The 20,527-nt window shown below is 28.9% G+C and overlaps 1 protein-coding gene across 1 annotated transcript in view; it reads left to right on the top strand.

Moving 5' to 3' along the window:
- The window catches only part of LOC108569498 (mucin-3A), a 29,639-nt gene extending 12,555 nt beyond the window's left edge, over positions 1-17,084 (top strand). Inside the window, exons 2-5 of the mRNA XM_017931067.1 lie at positions 13,696-15,582; positions 15,642-16,013; positions 16,544-16,779; positions 16,845-17,084. Coding sequence (XP_017786556.1) covers positions 13,696-15,582; positions 15,642-16,013; positions 16,544-16,779; positions 16,845-17,009 — 2,660 coding nt within the window. The 3' untranslated portion in view covers positions 17,010-17,084. The remainder of the gene's footprint in view (positions 1-13,695; positions 15,583-15,641; positions 16,014-16,543; positions 16,780-16,844) is intronic.
- The last annotated feature ends 3,443 nt before the right edge of the window (positions 17,085-20,527 follow it).

Below are 20,527 nucleotides of genomic sequence, written 5' to 3'. Positions count from 1 at the left end.
TTCTTCTTTATTAATATACTACACTTTTGAATTTTACTTATACGAAATATGTATTAATTAACATTTTAATATAAAATAATTAATGTTTTTGTCTTTTTATTTTCAGGTAAATATAGCAAAGTTGGAATTTACGATGATTTATGACGAGATATATACTACTAATTAGTAAGTAATCAAAAGTGAGCTTAAATTAAAATGTAATAAATTACAAGTTCTCAATTTTTAATTACAATGAAATAAAATTTTAAATACAAATACATGGAACATTAATCATCATAATACAATTCCTTAAAAAAATTGAAATTACAAATATTTGAAGTAAAACAAAATCTTCCGCAAAATTATCAATTTTTGGAATCATTAAATAAATTTATTTGCATCAAATAAATATATTGATAAAAACAATGAAACTGGCAAAAAATAGAAATTTTAAATATTACAAAATATTCCATGCAACTATATAATCTAATACAATTTATTAAAAAAAACTTAAAGATTGAAGTGCTAAGATGATTAAATAAGTGGAATTCTTTTGTTGACACATCAATATACAGTTAGTTATTAGCTTTTGTTTCGAAACACTGTGGTGTTATTTAGTTTCAACAAATACGTTCGTTTTGTTCGTGTTTATATTTTTTTTTTTCGCGGCTGTTACATAGTATTTATTTTTCAATTAAAGTTACAGATATTTTAATTAGCACGCATGAACACAAACGCGTCTGGTTTTGTGCCGTGAACGTATCTCCATGGTATTTATAACTGTTTATGGTGTAAGTAATTTTACCATTTTAAAAAAGAAATAGTTTTATATTTATCGCTATTTTCTGTGACACAGATTCTTCACACAATTCTACCGGTAATTTTAAGTACAAATTGCCATTTTTCATAAAATAAATAATAAAAAAAACCAATACAGGTAATAATAATAACTTGTTCCGTTCTAAAGGGTTGTTCGTAAGTCGGGGGAATTTTAAAAATTTCAAAATATTCTTATCTTACCACAATTTTTCATAGTTTTTACTTTTATATATGTTAAATTCCGTATTACTGACTGCACAAATTTTAAAAAATAGATAAAATATTTACTTACAAATACTTTTCAATGTAGACATCACAATTATTTAATAAAAAATGACAAAAGAAACAAATGCAACAAAACAGATAGTACATTTTCCAAAAATATTATATTTTATTAAAGAAGTTAACAATTTTTGCTTGGACAGTTAATTTTTTAACACAATATATCTCCTTGTAATAAGCTAGAGCTTTTAGTCCGGGAGTACGGAGTTCGGAATGATATAAAAGTATAATAATTATTTAAAAAAAAACATTTCAGCTCGATTATACTGGATTTTACAATGTAATAAGTTATATAGAAGTGTTATCTTATCGTAACTAAAAAAACTTCAAAGATTCGAGATTTACGAGATAATTTATCATTTAAAAATTATTGATTCTGTATAAATGGCTTGAATGATACACAAAGTCTACACGTTTGATATCATCAATAAATAATTTTAATATTTAAATGAAGAATATAATATTATTGAAAATGTAATAAAAATAATTCACATGTTTATTGACCAAATTATGTTTTTTACTAATATAAAAATATAGTGTATTTCTATAAACATAACAAAAATAATTAACTGTTGCAAAGAGATATTGACTTTAAATACTAATTATGTGGATCAATATTAATACATACATTTTTTTTATAATATATAAACTATTCATTTTTCTTTATAACTAATATTTCACATGCATTATATTACAATTAAAAAGAGTTGTACCGTTATTCGAATGTGAATGCTCAGTATAAGTATTATTGATTATACTTGTGACAGACATTAAACACATGTCGTATTTGCACGTTCATTTTCTTGCGTCATAATAATTTTTTGAAAAAAAAAAGTTATTTTGACTATTGTTGACTATAAAATGTATATAATGCAAATATTATAAATAAAAAAATACCTCTCATTGTCCAAAAATGACAAAAGAAATCAAATTTGAATTGAGCAAAATAAAATTAAAGTCAAGACTCGTAACGGATTACTCGAGATATTACTGTAAATTATATTAAGATAGTTTGTGAAAGTTAAATAATATATGGAATGGATAATATTTGGATGGGTGCTAATTTGTACTCATATTTACTTTAAACTTTTGATTATTCGATGTCAATACAAAATTAAAACGTATATTCATTCAGAAATATATCAAGGATTTTAAAGGATGTAAAATACTCATACTATAATCATGATTAAATTAAAATATTTTTTCATATTTTTATTAATTAAATATTTAACTATAATGATTTAATTATCTTCAACTTAATAAACTTTAATTACATATTGCATTTCTTCTGAATGAGAACTATAATTTAATTAAATAAATAAAAACTACAAATTGCAAATGAGAAAGTATTGCAATTAAGCGTTAATCGCGAAGAGAAACTTCCTGCATGTCATTTAGAGTCGCATAAATAAATGATCTAGAGATGCAAATAATGCATTTAATATTTTATAAGTATATAACATTACTGTTTTTTTTTTCGTTTACTATCAAGTGAAGTTTATATCAAACGCCATATGCAAATGATCGGTGTCTGCCATATGGCACCAATTTCCTTTTGATTTCGGGGACAAACTTTTCACCTTTCTATTTAGAGTCGCAGAAGGCGATTCATCATTAGAAACTTGCTAATTCCAATTTCTCCAAGCTCCGAAAATAATACAATAAATTCGTCACCGTTCGATTGTATTGTGTTTTTTCCAGATTTTTGACCCAATAGTATTTTTTTTTTCTATTCTATTATTTTCTTCGTTTCACAATGCACATTTCTCTAAATATACAACAAAAACATTTATAATCGAATGGTGCCGTGCATTAGGCAAGTTCCCATTAATTATCATACTCATGATAACTAATCAATGACTAATTAACGTATAGTTAACGGCCTGTCAAAACCAGAGTCAATGACTTGTGCTTAGTGTAAATTAGTAGTTCCATTAATCTGTTTGGGTATTAAGTCGACTAGAATTAATTAAAAAATAATTTTAGTGTCACATTTCTTCATATTAACTAATTAACAAATTATTTTAAAATATAACCTCTTTGATAAGAATTAATATACATCAATTGGTTTTGCCAAATCCGGACTGTGTCAATCCTCACAAACCAAACGCTCAATTAAAATTTAGTTTTTCAATTTAGACTATAGAGAATTGGGACTAACTGATGAAACAGCTTTTATCTTATTTTTTTTATACTAATAATTAAACTACTTAATTTTACTTTTTTTGTTAACATATTTATAACTTGAATTATAGTTATATTACGTCAAGTTGTGAAAGAACAAATTGATAATGTAATAATTAATTTGTTTATTTTATCATATTAATCGAAATACTTAAATTATTAAGTTTCAGTTCTTTGTTATTTGAATGACTTATAAATACTTGTTTATACTGCTTAATTTATTAATTTAAGTCCAACTTATTCAGATTTTTATAATTATTATTAGCAAACTTCATCAATTCCAAATAAATAAAATAATTTATTAATTTTTTATTCTTTATTATTAGGCATACAAATGAATTTGTAAATCAGATCAATCTATAATTCTATAAAATAAAGTAGGATAAATAAATAAAGAATTTCAACTTCAATTTAATGAAGCTTGTGAATTAAATTTTATAATTATGATCTAAATATTTGAAATAATTACAGCAGTTTTGTGGTCAATTTAATTAACTAAAGGACCGAGACAAGCGTTTTTTTATCTAACATATTACATACTTTTATTTCCGCTCTCGTGATCATTATGTGCTCATAGTCGGCGAGGTGCGCTGTAACCTTCTTCTGTTCTATTTCATTATTGCCATTAAAAGTTTTGCAATAAATAACTGTGCATCGAATATCATATTAAGGTGAATGTCTGTTCCGTTTGTCCGTTCACACTAAACGCTCGTTTTGTATGTGGTACGTACGCATTGCATGTGCATGCTATAACCTGAGCAGTGAGCGTGAAAACGAGAGTTTTTGGTCTGAACTAAATATTTCATCATCCGCACTATAAAAGCTTAAAGAAATCTTAACTGATAATTTTTTTATATGGTTAATATAGTCAAGTATTTTCGTTATTTGCTAAAGGATATTTAATTGAATTATTTAATCGGGACATAAAATTGTTAATAATAATAATATTTATTGCAATGATAATAAATTTATTTTTTTTTAAATAACTCAAAACAATAATAAAAATAAAATTCAACTGATGCATAGCGCTTTAACCATAGATACATTTGAAAAATGTATCACAACACGCCCTTTTAATTGTTTACATACTAAAGTATATAGAAATCATCAAGCATTTGAAATGTTATATTACTTACTGCAGATTTTTTGCTCTACAATACAGTAAAACCTTATTTAACGTTTAGTATGTGTCTAAAGTGACAAGTGTTAAACTGCGTTATACCGAATAAGCGTTAACCGAGAAAGTGCTAACCGAGGGCTCACTGTACTTTAAGATTGTATCAAAAGTTAAAACATTAACATTAGTACATAAATGGAGAGTCGAAAACAATAATATTGTTTAAATAAATATTTTACTCATTATTTTGAACTGTTTAGTATAATGCTTATAGTTAGTTTCAATGGAGTCTATAATTCTATCCATAATCATTATTTATAGGACAACATGGTAGTTATTTTAAAGTAGCATTCGACACGATTATTACTACATGAATATAATCATGTAATCAAAGCAATAATGTTTGTATCTTTATTATACATAAATTATGTAATTATTATTTATTGTATCTGTACATTCACAAGTCTTTTTCTTTATTTCTTAGAAATAATAAACAATCAAATTATTATACATGATTGCATGAAATTTTCTATAAATTATATGTGTTAACCAAGAAGAAGAATAACTTTATCATTATAAATGATGAATCGCACTTATGATTAAAACGGATAAATCAAAGTGTTTATATGTATTTTATTTCTCAAAATATTTCAGATTAATTTCCTTAATCGAGTTAATTTTTTTTTATCATTTACTATTATACATACAAAAGTTATCTAGCAAGTTATTTTTACATTTATTATCTATTAATAAGCAAAATAAGTTAAAAAATGAGAGGAAGACAAATTTTATTTTAAGTATAAAATGTATTAAGAGCAATCCTATAAATTAACTTAATAATCATGAACTATTTATTTTAAATACCTAGAGTAGTTTGCATAAAAAAAATAAATTATATAAAATGTGTAGCTTTTATTTGTTAACTTAGGAAAATTACTGAAATTATGAAAAAAACAGAATGTATTTTTTGTGGTATTTAATAAGTATTTACGTAACAATATATGAAGTTCTTCAGTATCATAATAATGTTATTACACCGGTGTCCCAATTTACTAAGAGAAAAAAAAAGGAAAAAGTAATGTAGACAACAATCAGATCGAGATCTGTTGGTTATTAAGGTCAATAGTAAATTTCGTGTGCAATAAACAAAACAAGAAAAGGAAACTTAGAACAAACAAATAAAAAAAATGAGAAGAAATAAAGAGAGAGAAGGTCCACGTGGTGAGTGTAGGTCAGTGAGTAGAAATGAGCAGTTGGGTTCCCTTTCCTGAGACTGCGAAAAGATCGTGAGTGAAGATGAGAGAAGAGTTGTGTCCTAGAACGTGATCTTGGTTGAGGAACACAGCTCTCATCACTTCTCTTCCTTTCCTCATCATCTCCCATCGGTCACAGGAAAGTAAGCACAGTTGACCCATTAATCCGGCTCGTCTGCTCAATGAAATCCAATTACACGCAAAACCGAATCATCGTTCTGTCGCATTATCTCATCATCGTTCTCCAACATCTATGCAACCAATCTCTAAAAACCCCTCTTACTAAAGTGAACGAGATGATCGCGTGTCTTGCGAACTGGTAATTTAATCAGAAACGTGATGCAAGATTTAGACTAGAATAAACTACGCCGTGTCAACTGCATAATGTAATTAGGCACTTTGTAATCCGCGCTTTAATTAAACCATAGTAGCTACTTGCTGCCGGGCGAACAGAGAAATGGAGCCCAGATATTACTATTACATCCAGGTCATTTCCATTAACTCTCAAAAGCACAATCAAAGCCATTCTCCGATTTTTTTTATACACAATATATCTGTGCGCTCCGCATTAAATCCAATTAAAATTAGATTTTATTACGTTATATTTCGTTGCAAACTACTCATTACTTTAATCTCATAAAACGCATTTCAGAGAAATAATATCCACAAGTTAATAACTTTGTATAACCTTAATTGTCAGCTATCATTATATTACAGAATAAAGCAATTTATAATACAATTATTTCTAATATTACTAATAGTAGAATAATAATGTGTATCAATTGAAAACATGCTTTTATATCTAAATAAACTATGGACTGTATACTATTTAAGAAATCACACTGTTTATTGGATTACTACTCTTGTCTTGTCTTTTTATTGTTGTATATTAGTAAATACAATGAATTATAGAAGTTTGTTGCTGATACTATTATCTCTAATTAATCTCTAATAAAAATTAGTTATGAAATTCTTAATAAAAGTTACCTTTCTAAGTAAAGTTTCCTTTCTCTAAGAAAGTATTACCAATAAAAAAGTTGTTTCTATCAAACTTGTAGACGTAAGTGGATTATTACCTTAAAAGAATAAACAATTCCAAAAAATAATGAAATATTACACAAAAGATTATAAATAACAAGAAAAAAATACATTTTTTGAAATATGATTAAGTTTTCTAATTTATAATATAATATATATTTTCATACAAATCCTTGCAGCAATTTCTCAGTATTATAATATTAAACCAAAGTAATCAAATGTCATTCTATGAACTTTTTAAATATTTTCAAGCATTTCAGCTTGAAATCTGTAAAAAAAAATGTTTCAGTTTTGTGTATTATTGACATATTTGTTATCAATTATTATTTGATGATATTTTATTAATAAATATTTTCGAGATTATTATAACAAATTAGTTATAATAATTGAAGCATTGTAAAAGTTGAAGTATGGAACGTGACACATTTTGCATCTGCACCTTCATATTTTGCACGTTGATTATAATTAATAGGGAAACTGTGCAGCAAATGAGAATTAATTATTAATACAAAGCTGTGGTTCAAGTGATTGCAACTTGACATGCAATTACCTCGCATTTTCAATTTCAAAATAAGTGCACTAAATTTATCATATGATGGATTATATAAGCGTGTGACCTTTTCATAGAGTGAATGTATGGATCGTAAAATAAATATACTCTAAAATTTACATTTTTGTAGAAAAGTTTTAAACTTGAAATTAATATATAATTTAAATTTTATAATAAATTATTATAAAACTTTGTCTTGCTTAAAGATAAGAAATAATTACTTATGCATAAGAAAAGTAATTTAATTTCATGAAATTGAATAACTGAGCAAACAATATGTAAATTTGTATTAATTTATATTTACATTTTGCTACTCAGATAACGTACATTATGCGCTGCGTTTCCATATAAATTAATTAATGATTGATTCAAAAATATTTCTTTGTTCGCATAAACGTACTCGACGTTCATACCAACGTACAATGAAACGTCAGGTTCTACCACTTATTTTAAAACTACATATTTCATGACAATATATTTTATTTGTATCGAATTTATAGATTTTATTTTTACTATTAACTAAGACTTTAAAAAATGTCATATTACAAATAATTACGTTTACAGTAAATATATTATATTGACCAAAGATCTTACCACCCCTAACATATAATATTATTTTAAATGCGTTATTTATGAAGCATAATTGCATGGACCTTCGACTCTCGAATAGGAAAATCCCAACGGTAGAAAGTGAAGTAATTTTCTTGAACATCCGAACTCCCAAACGGGGTGCTAAAGTTATTTAGTGCGTCGGTTTACTCGTTTTATATTATTTATATTTTTACTCCAGTTCCATGTTTCATGAATGTTTATGTACCCACATAGACTGTAGGCGGTTTTCGGGACGAGGTCGTAAACGGAGCGGAAATATTGCTTTCTGCGGTGCGTTGTATACATTTGCAACAGTATAGAAAACAATATTTTTACGATAGTTTCGAGCTAGGAAAATATTGATATTTCAATTTCGCCAAGAGAATGTAACAATAAAATTGGGTCCAAACGACACGAAACAAGTGCAAGACTGAAGAAGAAATAAATAAACAATACGCATATTGATATAAATGCGGATACTACAGCAAGAACGGAGCAATTTCCAAAACGGGGACAGTTGGGGAAACAATGCATGTAATGAAAAGAAGAAAAACGAAGAAGGAATTTGTTTGGTTTAAATTGTCGTGGCATGTTGGAGAAAATCCGGGATGCTTCGGAAAGCGCAGAAATTGAGGTGAATGGGAAATTATGTTACGTTTCTTATTTTTATTGCATGTATAGATTAGTTAATTATATTACTACTTATATAGAAAAATAGTAGAGAGTTAATAAATAAACACTACATTATATAATTAAAATAAACTCAAGTGCATAGCAGGTGACTCTTAGGTAAAATTTAAAATGAAAATAAAGGACATTATTAAAGGCGATTTGATATAAAAATATTTTTGTGGCTATCGAATATTTTTTAAATTACTGAATGGGGTAGGTTTGCCTCTTCCATCCAAAATACCTCGACTCCTGTTGCCAGTAGGGAATTAAGTATAGTTGGGGCTCCTAGGCATATTTTTTTTGGGGGCTTTAGTTCAACCCCCCCCCAAGCCTGAGGCCCAAGGTACGTGTTTCATTGCCTTAATGAATAATCCGCCACTACCAGTTATAAAGCAAATGGCACCAAGGGAAAATTTTATAACTAAGGAATCATTTGTTTTTCACTATTCATATAATATGATGTAAAGTCCTATATTATTAAGCTTTTAATGGTTATAAATACTTTCTGATTTTAAACACTTTAATAATAATTATGTTAAATACATTGCATACTATATTAAACATAATGTTGTTACTGCAATCAAAACTTCAAAATGTATGATAATTTCTATTAACTCCATTAAATATTATGTAATAATCTTAAGAATATAAATATTTACTGAACTGAAAATATATGGCAAATAGCTAATAGTAGTAAATATTATTATAGCAGAAATACTTTAGCCCTAGGTCATTATAGGACCAATTAAGATGTGTAAATTAATAAAATTATTAGAGTGAAAAGAACCTTTGTAACAGTTAATAATTTTGTGATATAAATATTTATTTTCTTGCATTTTTATTTGTTTAACTATTTCAATACATGTCATTATTATTTTGTGATGTCGATATTTAAAATTAAAAATTGTAAAGTTTTGTATTATTTTGAACAGTTCCTACTAAACGTTTCCCAATTTTCCAAATAGCAATGTACTTTTATTTATTTTTATAACCTATAGGAAATTCGACTTTAATGCTGCCATCCTTTATTGGGCTATAAAGGTACAAATTGGATAGGTATCGGCATAACCTACATATCGAATATAGCATTTATTATATAAAACTTTTCAAAATATTAATACAAAAAACGAAAATACGCAAACAAAACAAATGGCAGATATATTTCAATGGATAATGGAAAATTCGTAGAACAAAATCATTAAAAGTTGAATGGACAATAACTTACATGATAGTAGAGGTAATTTGATGCACTTTATTTGTTATTGTTATTGTAAAATTAGTCTATAGTAGGTCATATATTTATTTTCCTTATATGTACAGTCATTAATTATATAAAATATTATTGTTCCAAACTAATTAATTCCTTTTATTATAAATAAACTTATATTTTGCTCAATAAATAAAATATTTTGTTTTGATAATTTCAATCCGGCCTATAGTGAAATTGCTCATTGTATATTATAAAGGCTTACAATTGTATATACTAAATTTGTTGTTAAAATATAACGTGATTATATTTCAAAAATATTTAAATAATTGGAAATTAAGAAGTAAATCATAAAAAGATTACAATTGTTATCAAATAATATTTTAGGATGAAACTAATTGAAGATTTCTAAATCGTACAAAAAGATTCGACTGTACATAGAAATTATTTTTAATTTTACTCAATTACAATTTTATTTTATTTTGAAGTTTTCAAACCGGATTAGAGTGAATTGCTGTAATTTATAAACATAACTATATTTAATAACAATTAATTTATATATTTAATATATGCTATATGTTTTATTTGCAGTCAAATATTTAGAACAATACTATTACGTGATGTCACTAAAATTAATATTAAATTAGTGTAGTATTTATCACATTTTCAAATAATGGGGATAAACCTTTAAAGTAAACTGGTTCATCCCTGATCAGTAACCAATGGCAATCGTAGCAACCAATAAAACAATGAACGTGCTTCAATTTATTAGGTTTATATAAGAATTGTTATGGATACGATGGGTTTCCAACGATAGAACATATCTGATTTAAGAAGTAAATCATAAAAAGATTACAATTGTTATCAAACAATAAATCATTATTGATTAAATTTTAAATGAAAAAAACAATGATATTAAAGATATTAGTACTTTTCTTACATTATTAAATATATTTTTTTGAAACTATTATTATAATGTTTTTGATCAATGAACAAATAAAAAAATATTATACATAATACTATTTTAAATTTATAATTAAATAAAAATCATTAAAAATTATTTATATTTGCAATTAATAACAGAATATTTGATCTTTGTAGTTGAAATTTATATTTGCTAGCTTCTGAATAATTGGGAAACATATTACTAAGTATAGTTAAAAGCTTTTATTCAAATCAAATAAAATTATATAACAAAATAGAGATGTGTTTAGAAAACATAACTTCTGCTTGTTAAAAACTAAAATAATAAAATTTGTTTCTATTAAAAAAAAAATGTAATTATATTATTGAATTAAAATTGTATACAAAATATATCTTTGTAAAGAAAGTTAAAAGCGTTACACAAAAGAAAAAATGTGACATATAAGGATCAAAAGATCTTTTCATAGAATCCTGTTAATTAATAAATATAATTAAAAGAACGTTGTGCGCACTCAAAGAAATATGACAAGGACAAGCTTAAAAAATGCAAAAATACGGAACGAGTGTAATCCACAATAAATTAAATTACCCCCATTTTCCATCGTCGGCACTGAAAAAGGAAATGTGGGCCACGATAATTCAATAATGCAATTTTCCGCGACGTCTTCATCTTGTTTTTCGAAATCGTCGAGGTGAATGTGAAAGAAAACGTTCTCGCCGGATCGGGATCAAATGAAACTTGAAACTTTACTTTCCAAAAACAGATGAAAATGGCAATTAAATGAAGCAAACGTGTAAATAGATGGCGGATTAAGAATGTTGGAGATGGAAGGATAAAAAAAACGCAAAATGCGGTATGCGCGCAAAAAAAAGTGAATAATAATTTTTAATGGAAATCGCATCCTACTTTTAAGCCGTTTTCTCCTCGTACGCATTTATTTTTTTTACTTATTTCGTTTTATTTTATTCATTTTTTTTAAAATTTTATTTTCCGTTCTCCCTGACCGTCACTTTCCAATTACGTTCTTCTAACGGTACACCGGCTACAAATTAGTTAATGTGGCTTACTGTAGTTCATCCTACTACTTCGGCCTTTGCATACATACATAGCTCGAATGGAATTTGACATGGAACGAAATTACAATTTAAATTTCGTTTTTTGGGTTAAGAGAAATTTTGTATGCGTAATGAGAAAGAAAAAACTTATAAAAATAAAAATTTATAGTTTAAAAAAAATCAACATTTTTTAGATTTTCTTCAAACCAAAACTATTCAATGAACGTGAACTTTAAAAGTATAAAAAAAATATGTATTTTTGTTACTTGCTTCAAATCAAAACTGTTCAGTGAAAGTAAGTAAAGTTGTATTTGCAATTATGGAAATACAATAAATAATCATTATGGAAGTAGAATAATTGTAGATTTCGATTTTTTGGGTTGTATGCTTCCTTGATGAGGAATTTGGAGGCATCTTGGAATGCGGGATAGAAGGAAATTTTCGTTTGGTTATCGAAACGAGCCGAGTCTGTCTCTCCCGCCTCTGGCTATCTGAATTCATTTAGTTCTTTACCTACTTCTTCGTCTACGTGAATGGGCCTTGACCCACAAAGACTACGTACGAGAACTTCCTTGAAATTGAAATGCATCGAGTGAATCATACCATCCAACGAAACAATTAAATACGATCCTCAGCATTCCTGACATATATATTCGAAACTTTATTTTAATTTAAACATGTAGAAACTTTCTTATTATCCCACTAGAAATTTGATATGTTAATCGTTGTTTTATCAAGACCTCCAGTTTCTCTCAATGACTAATAGTTATATAAATATAAAAGAATTTAAATATCTTCGTATATGAAATAAGTATCTACTTATAGTTATATATAATTTCATATATTTTTAAAATTGATTTAGGTTTTTTTCTATACTAGAGTATTAATAATTTTGTTTTTACTAAATAACACATATAAAAAAATCACTAAAGTAAATCAGAATTTTATGTAACATCATAAGCTAATATTCATTTGAAATATAATGTCCAAATTCAAAATGTTAAAATAAAGTAACTTACTTATATACATTTATCGTTACAATACACTACCTGTGAAGTAATTTTTAATGTAATTTGTAGTACGTATAAAATTTTAATGTTAAAAATACACGACTCGATTTTAGACAAGTATCTAATTCATTTTGGTTTAAATCCATTATTTTTAATATTAATATAAAAATAAGCAATAAACTAAATAATTAATTCTTCTATAATCATATAACATTTATAATTATTATATAAGAATATATTCAAGGTTCTTTAAATTCATATTTTTACAATAAGATTGAATTATTTATTTTGATAAATATTAAATTAATTTCTAACAAACAATTGTATTCATTAATATCAAACTAAAATTTACTTCTGTACCACCAAAAGCTAATTAGTATTCGATCATCATTTCTTGGTTCTTTTTTCTCTAACAAAACTACAAAGAGCTCATCTTTTTTTCATGGGCTAAACGATTTTTGAAAGCAAACTTCGGCCAACACTGAGAAAGAATCTTTGATCCTGCAACTGCGATTAAACCTTCAACGTATATACTTTTTGTTCTTTCTTTTTGTTAAACACAATTCACATCACAGACACTTCCCACACTGATCAATACAAATTGCATTGCCACTTTTCCCATCCCCCGAGGCAAAAAAATCCCTCGTCCAATATTTAGGTGGGTCCCTATACGAGTTTTTTTGCTCTCACTTCCTCCGAGGATCATAAATTCAATTACGTAATGTGTCGACATAAAGTGTTTACAAATCAAATCTAATATGTTCCTCATGTTAAGCATTTATCTTATTTTTCGTATTTGTTTTGTTGGTGTAATTAAAATCAAATTAAATTCACTTGGGTGGGTCGAGGCCAGAAGTGAGTGAAGCCCAGGCGAAATACGTTTGCAAACAGCTGCGAACAACAGCACTTTAACGCTAAAAGCCTTTCAGTCTGAAACCTTGCGTTTGGGATTTGAAAGCGCCTTTGCATACGATCCACTAAACAAAAAATAAACGGTTCGTCCTTTGTTTCAGAGAGCCGGAAGTTGTTTGGAGGATATAGGATAACACCCAAGTTCTGCGAACCGACGCGGAGGTTATCGGACCAGTTCCAAGGGCCAACCATATGCATGTTTAATCATGACTGCTTGCAAAGAAGAGGAGTTGTTGTTGGAGCTTGCATGGATGGATTCTTTTTCGGGGCCTGTTGTCATCTTCCTGCTGAAACTGTTGGAGAACTCTTAGAATTGGATAGCAGACCTTCATCTTATGGTCCCGATAATACCATAGTAACACAGTTCACCAGACCTCCGACTTTTCTGGGAGACATAACATCTTCTGGTGTTTCGCATATAACAAACACTTTGTTGCAAGGAGCTTTGCCAACTGCTCAGGAAAACGCCGTGTTCCAGATCAACGATCAAGATCACTTTAGCACTGCCGGAGTCACGCATCCAACTGCTCCAGATACGTTGGTAATTAACAACGCTAACAATGAGATTAATGGAGAAGATTTCCAACCCATTATGGAGGATAGGAAGACTACTTTTAGCATAGAAGAAACCACTCATCCTTATATACCTGACGTTTCTCCTTACATACAAATATCGATTTCGAACGCTCCTCCATTCTACACAACAGCTCCAGGCTTCAACAAACCAATCTTCAGACCAAAACCGCAGAAACCTTCTGATGCTGACAAGTACATCCTTGTCCCAACTATCAATCATGAAGCAACAAAACCAAACAAAACGGAAATAGATTCAATCGTCAACATAATTCAGATGCTGGATGAGACTTCCACTGGAACCTATACCGGTGGATCAACAATAACAACTACAAGAAAACCACCATCCACGTCTTATGTCTTCAGCGCAACAAACACCAAACGTCCTACAGCAAAACCAACGACAACTCCGCCACGGAAAACTACAACAAAGAACAAGACAACTACGAAGAAAACAACTACCAAAATTACTTCCACAAAGAAACCGGTTTATATTCCAAGTTCCACCTTCAGGCCGGTCCATTCCACTTACGTGAATTCAAATTACCAAACTACCAAGAAACCTCCAAGCACCTCTTACGTGTACAGCTCTACAGTTACTCGGCGCCCGACAATTTCTCAGACATCTGCGAGTCCGAGTCCTCCGACTGTAATAGTTTTGGGATCGATCGACCCAACCCGTTACACCACCTCAAAACCATCGACCTACGCACTTCCATCTCCTTACACCACCCAAAGACCGACCACCTACACGGTTCCTTCAAAGCGCCCAGTGACCTTCACCATCAACAACCACTATACCCAGAATGTTTACAGCACATCCACTGAAAGACCTTCGCCAACTGTCTTGATAACACCAAAGCCAAGCACACAGCCCTCAACCAGCTTCCAGACTGAAGCGGTCGAAGCTGAAACATCCGCCGACGATTTAATCAATTTCCCGCCCGTTCGCAATCCGAATCTCAACATGTCCATTCCCGTTTTCGATGAGAGCGATATCACCACTCCAGATTTTATTGAGGATGATATACTAAACACTAAAGTAGAATCATTTGTTAACAAAATTATCGAGGGACTACAAGAACCTTTTCAAGGACTCAAAGACGTTGTATACAATAAGAACAAAACAGCAGTTGATACAACTACCAAGAAACCCATCAAAAAACAAGGAACATCAAGGAAACCTACAAGTAAACCTACAACTAAACCAGTTGTGAGCACAACTGCTGGAAAAGCTACAACAAAGAGGCCGACATCTAAAAAACCTACCACTGTTATAACTACAAAAAGGACAACTGTAAGCACGACCACAAAAAGGACAAAACCAACTAAGAAAATTACAACGACTCCCAGTTATATTGAAGCAGATGAAGGAACGACTCCATCAGATAGCATTAGTCAAGATTATAGAACTCGTAAGTTGATCTTCATAAAACACCGTTAGATAATGCAAATGAATAAATTTGTTTTACAGAATGTGGTATAAGGCCTCTAATGAAGTCAGGCAGGATCGTAGGAGGTAAAGCTTCCACTTTCGGCGAATTCCCATGGCAAGTTTTGGTACGTGAATCCACATGGTTGGGTTTATTCACCAAAAACAAATGCGGCGGTGTGCTGATCAGCAATCGTTACGTGATGACAGCCGCTCATTGTCAACCAGGATTCTTAGCTTCTTTAGTCACAGTTTTCGGTGAATTCGATATTTCTGGAGAACTGGAATCGAAGAGAGCGATCAGCAGAAACGTGAAGAGAGTAATCGTGCACAGGCAATACGACCCAGCCACCTTCGAAAACGATTTGGCTCTATTAGAATTGGAACATCCCGTGCAATTCGATCAACACATCAGTAAGTATACATTCTAAATAGTTCCATTCATATTAGTTCTATATAAGTCCATTACATGATAAAAATATGATTACAATTCAGTATTGATTAGGTGTTGAAATTGATGGAGAAAATTAAATGATTGATTGTAGAACTAGTAAGTTTGATTTATTGGTCTGCAAGTGGATACATTGAATATTTACAATGCAATCCAATTAGTTTTGCGGCACTATTCAGAAAATGATCGATGTTGTGCGAGAGCTGCGATTCATAATTACAGATTTTCCGCTTGTAATTCGTGAAAGCCGTTGGGAACTAACAACCTTTTTACCTCAACTCAAGAAAAAAAAAAGGAAAGAGAGAAAAAAAATATATATAAATAAGTAAACGCAGATCCTTTAATCCCACGGTCCAAATAATCGTAGAAAGCTTATGCAAAATTCAATCTACTTTCAACCGAATTATTTCATCGAGCAGTTGGAACATGCTCAAAGAGCATGTCTAACGATAAGAGTAATCGATTAATGAGTTTTTTATGTTTGTTTAATTAGTTCCCATCTGTCTTCCGAGAGATCACGAGGACTTTACCGGTAGAATGGCTACAGTCACCGGATGGGGAAGGCTGAAGTACGGAGGCGGCGTTCCATCCGTTCTGCAAGAAGTTCAAGTACCGATCATGGAAAATACAGTATGCCAAGAGATGTTCAGGACTGCCGGCCACTCGAAGGTCATCCTGGAATCGTTCCTGTGCGCGGGATATGCAAACGGACAGAAGGATTCGTGCGAGGTATTTGATATGGGATAACTTATTCATGGACAAAGATCTAAAGATTTTTTTTGTATTATCTCTAGGGAGATTCCGGTGGTCCTCTGGTATTACAAAGGCCTGACGGAAGATATCAATTGGCAGGGACAGTTTCGCACGGCATCAAATGCGCTTCGCCCTATTTACCTGGCGTTTACATGAGAACCACCTACTACAAACCTTGGATCGGATCTGTGACCGGAATCCACTAAAGCGACGGAGAAGGATCATCTTGTGTAATCGATAGGAATTTGAAGAGAAGAAAAGTTTATTTTGTTTTGTATTTGGGACGCATTAAGGCAACAAATTTGCTATTGTGATTAATGTACATTTTTTTACCTGAACCTTTAATGTAATTAATGTTAACGGAGAACAAAAAAGAACATGTACTTGAAAAATGAAATGTTTATGTAAATTATTTATTTATTTTCGAAACAAGCAAGGGAAAATCAGCTGTCTTTTTAATTTATTTTTTATTGTTTTGTTGATTTTTTTTTTGTTATATGGAAGCGCATTGAAACTGAGTTGAAACGAGATGCGAGCAGAAAGAGACACGAGTCTCTTTCATTTATTTATATTAATTTATCCGCTTTATGTATTATAGTTTATTATGTATGTGTAAAAGTCAAATTTAGTATTGTTATAATAAAATATGTAAATAGTTATTGTTCTTTTGATACACCTAGATCCACCAATCAATGTTCACATTCTTCTATTTAATACTTTCAAGGTAATAAATCCTCAATTAAAGATAGACAACCAAATATTCACAAACGAACTAAAAAATAAAAGTATACATTTTAATATACTAGATTAACAAAATTTCCCAATTTTATTCTTTCGTTATTAAATTAAATTTAAGGCACAATAATAAATAAAAGTTATCAATATAATTATATACTTTTATAATTATGAAAATATTCACATATTTTTTTTCCGCCTTAACTTAAAAATAAATATTTTATAGATGTATAATATTTACTTAATCTATACTATACTTTTATATTAAATATTATCATGTAAGTACACTATAACTTAATGTATTAACACGGAAAATCATCTTAATTCTAACAAAAGTTGCCTAGATTTCAGTGGAACCTGAGATATAAAATTTTATTATTTTTACTACAAAAAGCTCAAATATAATCATTATTGTTTATTTTTTATATATCTATCAATTTGCTGTAATTAGAAAAGAAACGTTAAAATTCCATGTTTGAAAATTAATTTCAACTAATTTCAGTTTTTTATTGAAATAACAACGATTAATTAATTAAAATATAAATATATTTACTTTATCTCACTTAATTTTGAAGTTATATTAAAAAAAACAACTGTGAAGAAACATGACAAACTGTGCAAAATAACTTTATTTTACATGAATTTACATGTAAATTGAATATTTCAATCATGAACATACGAATTTTATCCGGTTAATTAATTTTATGTTTAATGTCTTGTATCTATTTTAATTAAAATATTAAGATCCGTTAAAAATTACGTAAAGTCGTTAACTTACATATAGATAAAATCAAACTGAATTATGGAATCATATGTTTATTTACAGTTTATTTTTTAAATTTCCGTTTTATCAACAAGTTGTAGAATGTTAGTTTATCATTAATTGCATGTTGCTAGTGGATGTTACTTTTTGATAAATTACCAAAATGATTATTATATAATTGTTCACAACAAACAGACTGTTCTATTAAAAATCTTCATTGATACTGACTCCATTCGTAAGTCACCATTTTGATATTCTTAAAATAAAATATTATATTTAACACTAAATTTCATATAAGTTACCAGTTAATAACTTTTTAATAACACAAAAGCGTGTTTATTTTATAACATCAAAGTCAATTTTAATAAAAGTCATGAACAAATTAATGAAGAATCCCTTTTCTGAAGGCGTGTCATGTAATTGTAATGTTTATTTTCTCGCGAGAATAATTTAATTGGTAGCCGTGTCGCGTCGGATGGAAATGCATTAATTTCTAATTCTGTTTTGCGCTCTACTGAGCGTTAAGGGCTCAAACAACATGTGTGTAGGCGTTTTTTAACATCCGCTCTACCCTTGTATATATATATACACGCAGGGTCTGCGGTAATGGAAACGCGATCATCCGTGACCTTTTGCAACAGGACGAACCACATCAAAAAGTTAAAAAGCCAATCTCGGGTCAATCTAAAGAAGATGAAGACTAACAGGCGTACATTTATATCAAAATACACGGAAATCTTAGAATGATAAGCCATATATAAGGGTCTTCTTACTTCAGTCAATATTTTGTTGATCGTGAATTACTTTTTATAGCATACAAGATACGAAACGAGGAATACGTTCGCAACCTTTTTCTCCTCGCGGGCCTCTTGTAAAATCCGAAATAATTTAGCGAACTCCGTATATATGATAATTGTTAAAGACATTTAAAAAACAAAATTTGGTAGAACATTTATTATCCATATTGAACAATAGTTCATTACAAGAAACAAAAACATAATCGAAAACATCCAAATATTAATAAGATTAAAATGATAGTTATAAAAAAATGAATAAAAAATGAATTCAACAAATATAAATATGAATAAAAAAGTAATGGGATATTTGTGGCTGTTGTTGATGGAACAAAGCAATTCAAAGTTTGGTTCAATAGATAACAATTTCAGTTTTGGATCAGGTTCTGAATTTAACTTGTTTCTGTATTTATCTTTCAGATAAATATATGTAAAAAAATCCTTTCTCACATAGATATATTGTGCAAAAGGACAATAGATCTTCAATAGCTTTATTGACACGATATTCATTTTTATTACCAATTTTCAATAAAAGAGTGATCTTTAAAAATAGTTCTTAGAGAATTTATTGCATTTATTGGAAAATTAGTTGTCTAAAGGTTATTGTAAATGTTCACATATATTCCTTTTAGTGTTTTCGTCAAGTTTAATTAAATTTTCCGATAAAAATGTCCTGAGAAAACCAAAACATTCGTCTGTTTCATCTGCAAACATTGAATCTAAAAATTGAACTTTTTTAGCAAGGACTCAATTCTATCATGCTCACAGAAAATGGTGACACCAATTTACACAATGGAATACACATGAGGACAAATGAAACGAATGAACTATAAAAAATGCTTCTTCGAATCTTCAAATCAAACAAGCGTGTCAAAATTATACTTTGTATTTTGCGTTTATTATTCTTTGGAGATTTAAAATTCCTTCATCTCAATATTATTTTTGCGATCCCCCGATTGGGAACCACTGATGTAGACGATCCGGTGGTCAACGACATTTTTTGTGTCGTCATGTCAGCACTGACACGTGTGTTTTTGGATGATTTAAAATAATCAATGTGAGAAATCTCAATCATAATTTTGGATATCCCTTCCTATTTATTTAAAAATAACTGTCAATAATAAAAGCAATAATTAACAATAATTAATTCAATTTGGATCAAAATTTAATATAAAAATATTCAAATTTATAACTATAATCTGATAAAATATAGGCAGCAGTTATACTAGAAGAATAAATTAAGACCCAAGAAATTAGAAATAAAGTTATACAGAAATATATTGAATGAAGAAAATGGTGGAGTTTCAGTGGAAGTTTGAAATACCTTGTTAACAACAAAGTTTAAGAGGTTCATACTAAAAAAAATTAACAACCAAATGATTTATAAACATCGATTTATTTTTTAGTGTAAATAAAAAGACAAAGTTAAATG

This window comes from Nicrophorus vespilloides, unplaced genomic scaffold (genome assembly GCF_001412225.1).
Source record: "Nicrophorus vespilloides isolate i.1.1-1 unplaced genomic scaffold, Nicve_v1.0, whole genome shotgun sequence".
Taxonomy (NCBI): domain Eukaryota; kingdom Metazoa; phylum Arthropoda; class Insecta; order Coleoptera; family Silphidae; genus Nicrophorus; species Nicrophorus vespilloides.
Note: the sequence above shows the minus strand (reverse complement) of the source record. Positions and strands in the feature narration are given on the sequence as shown.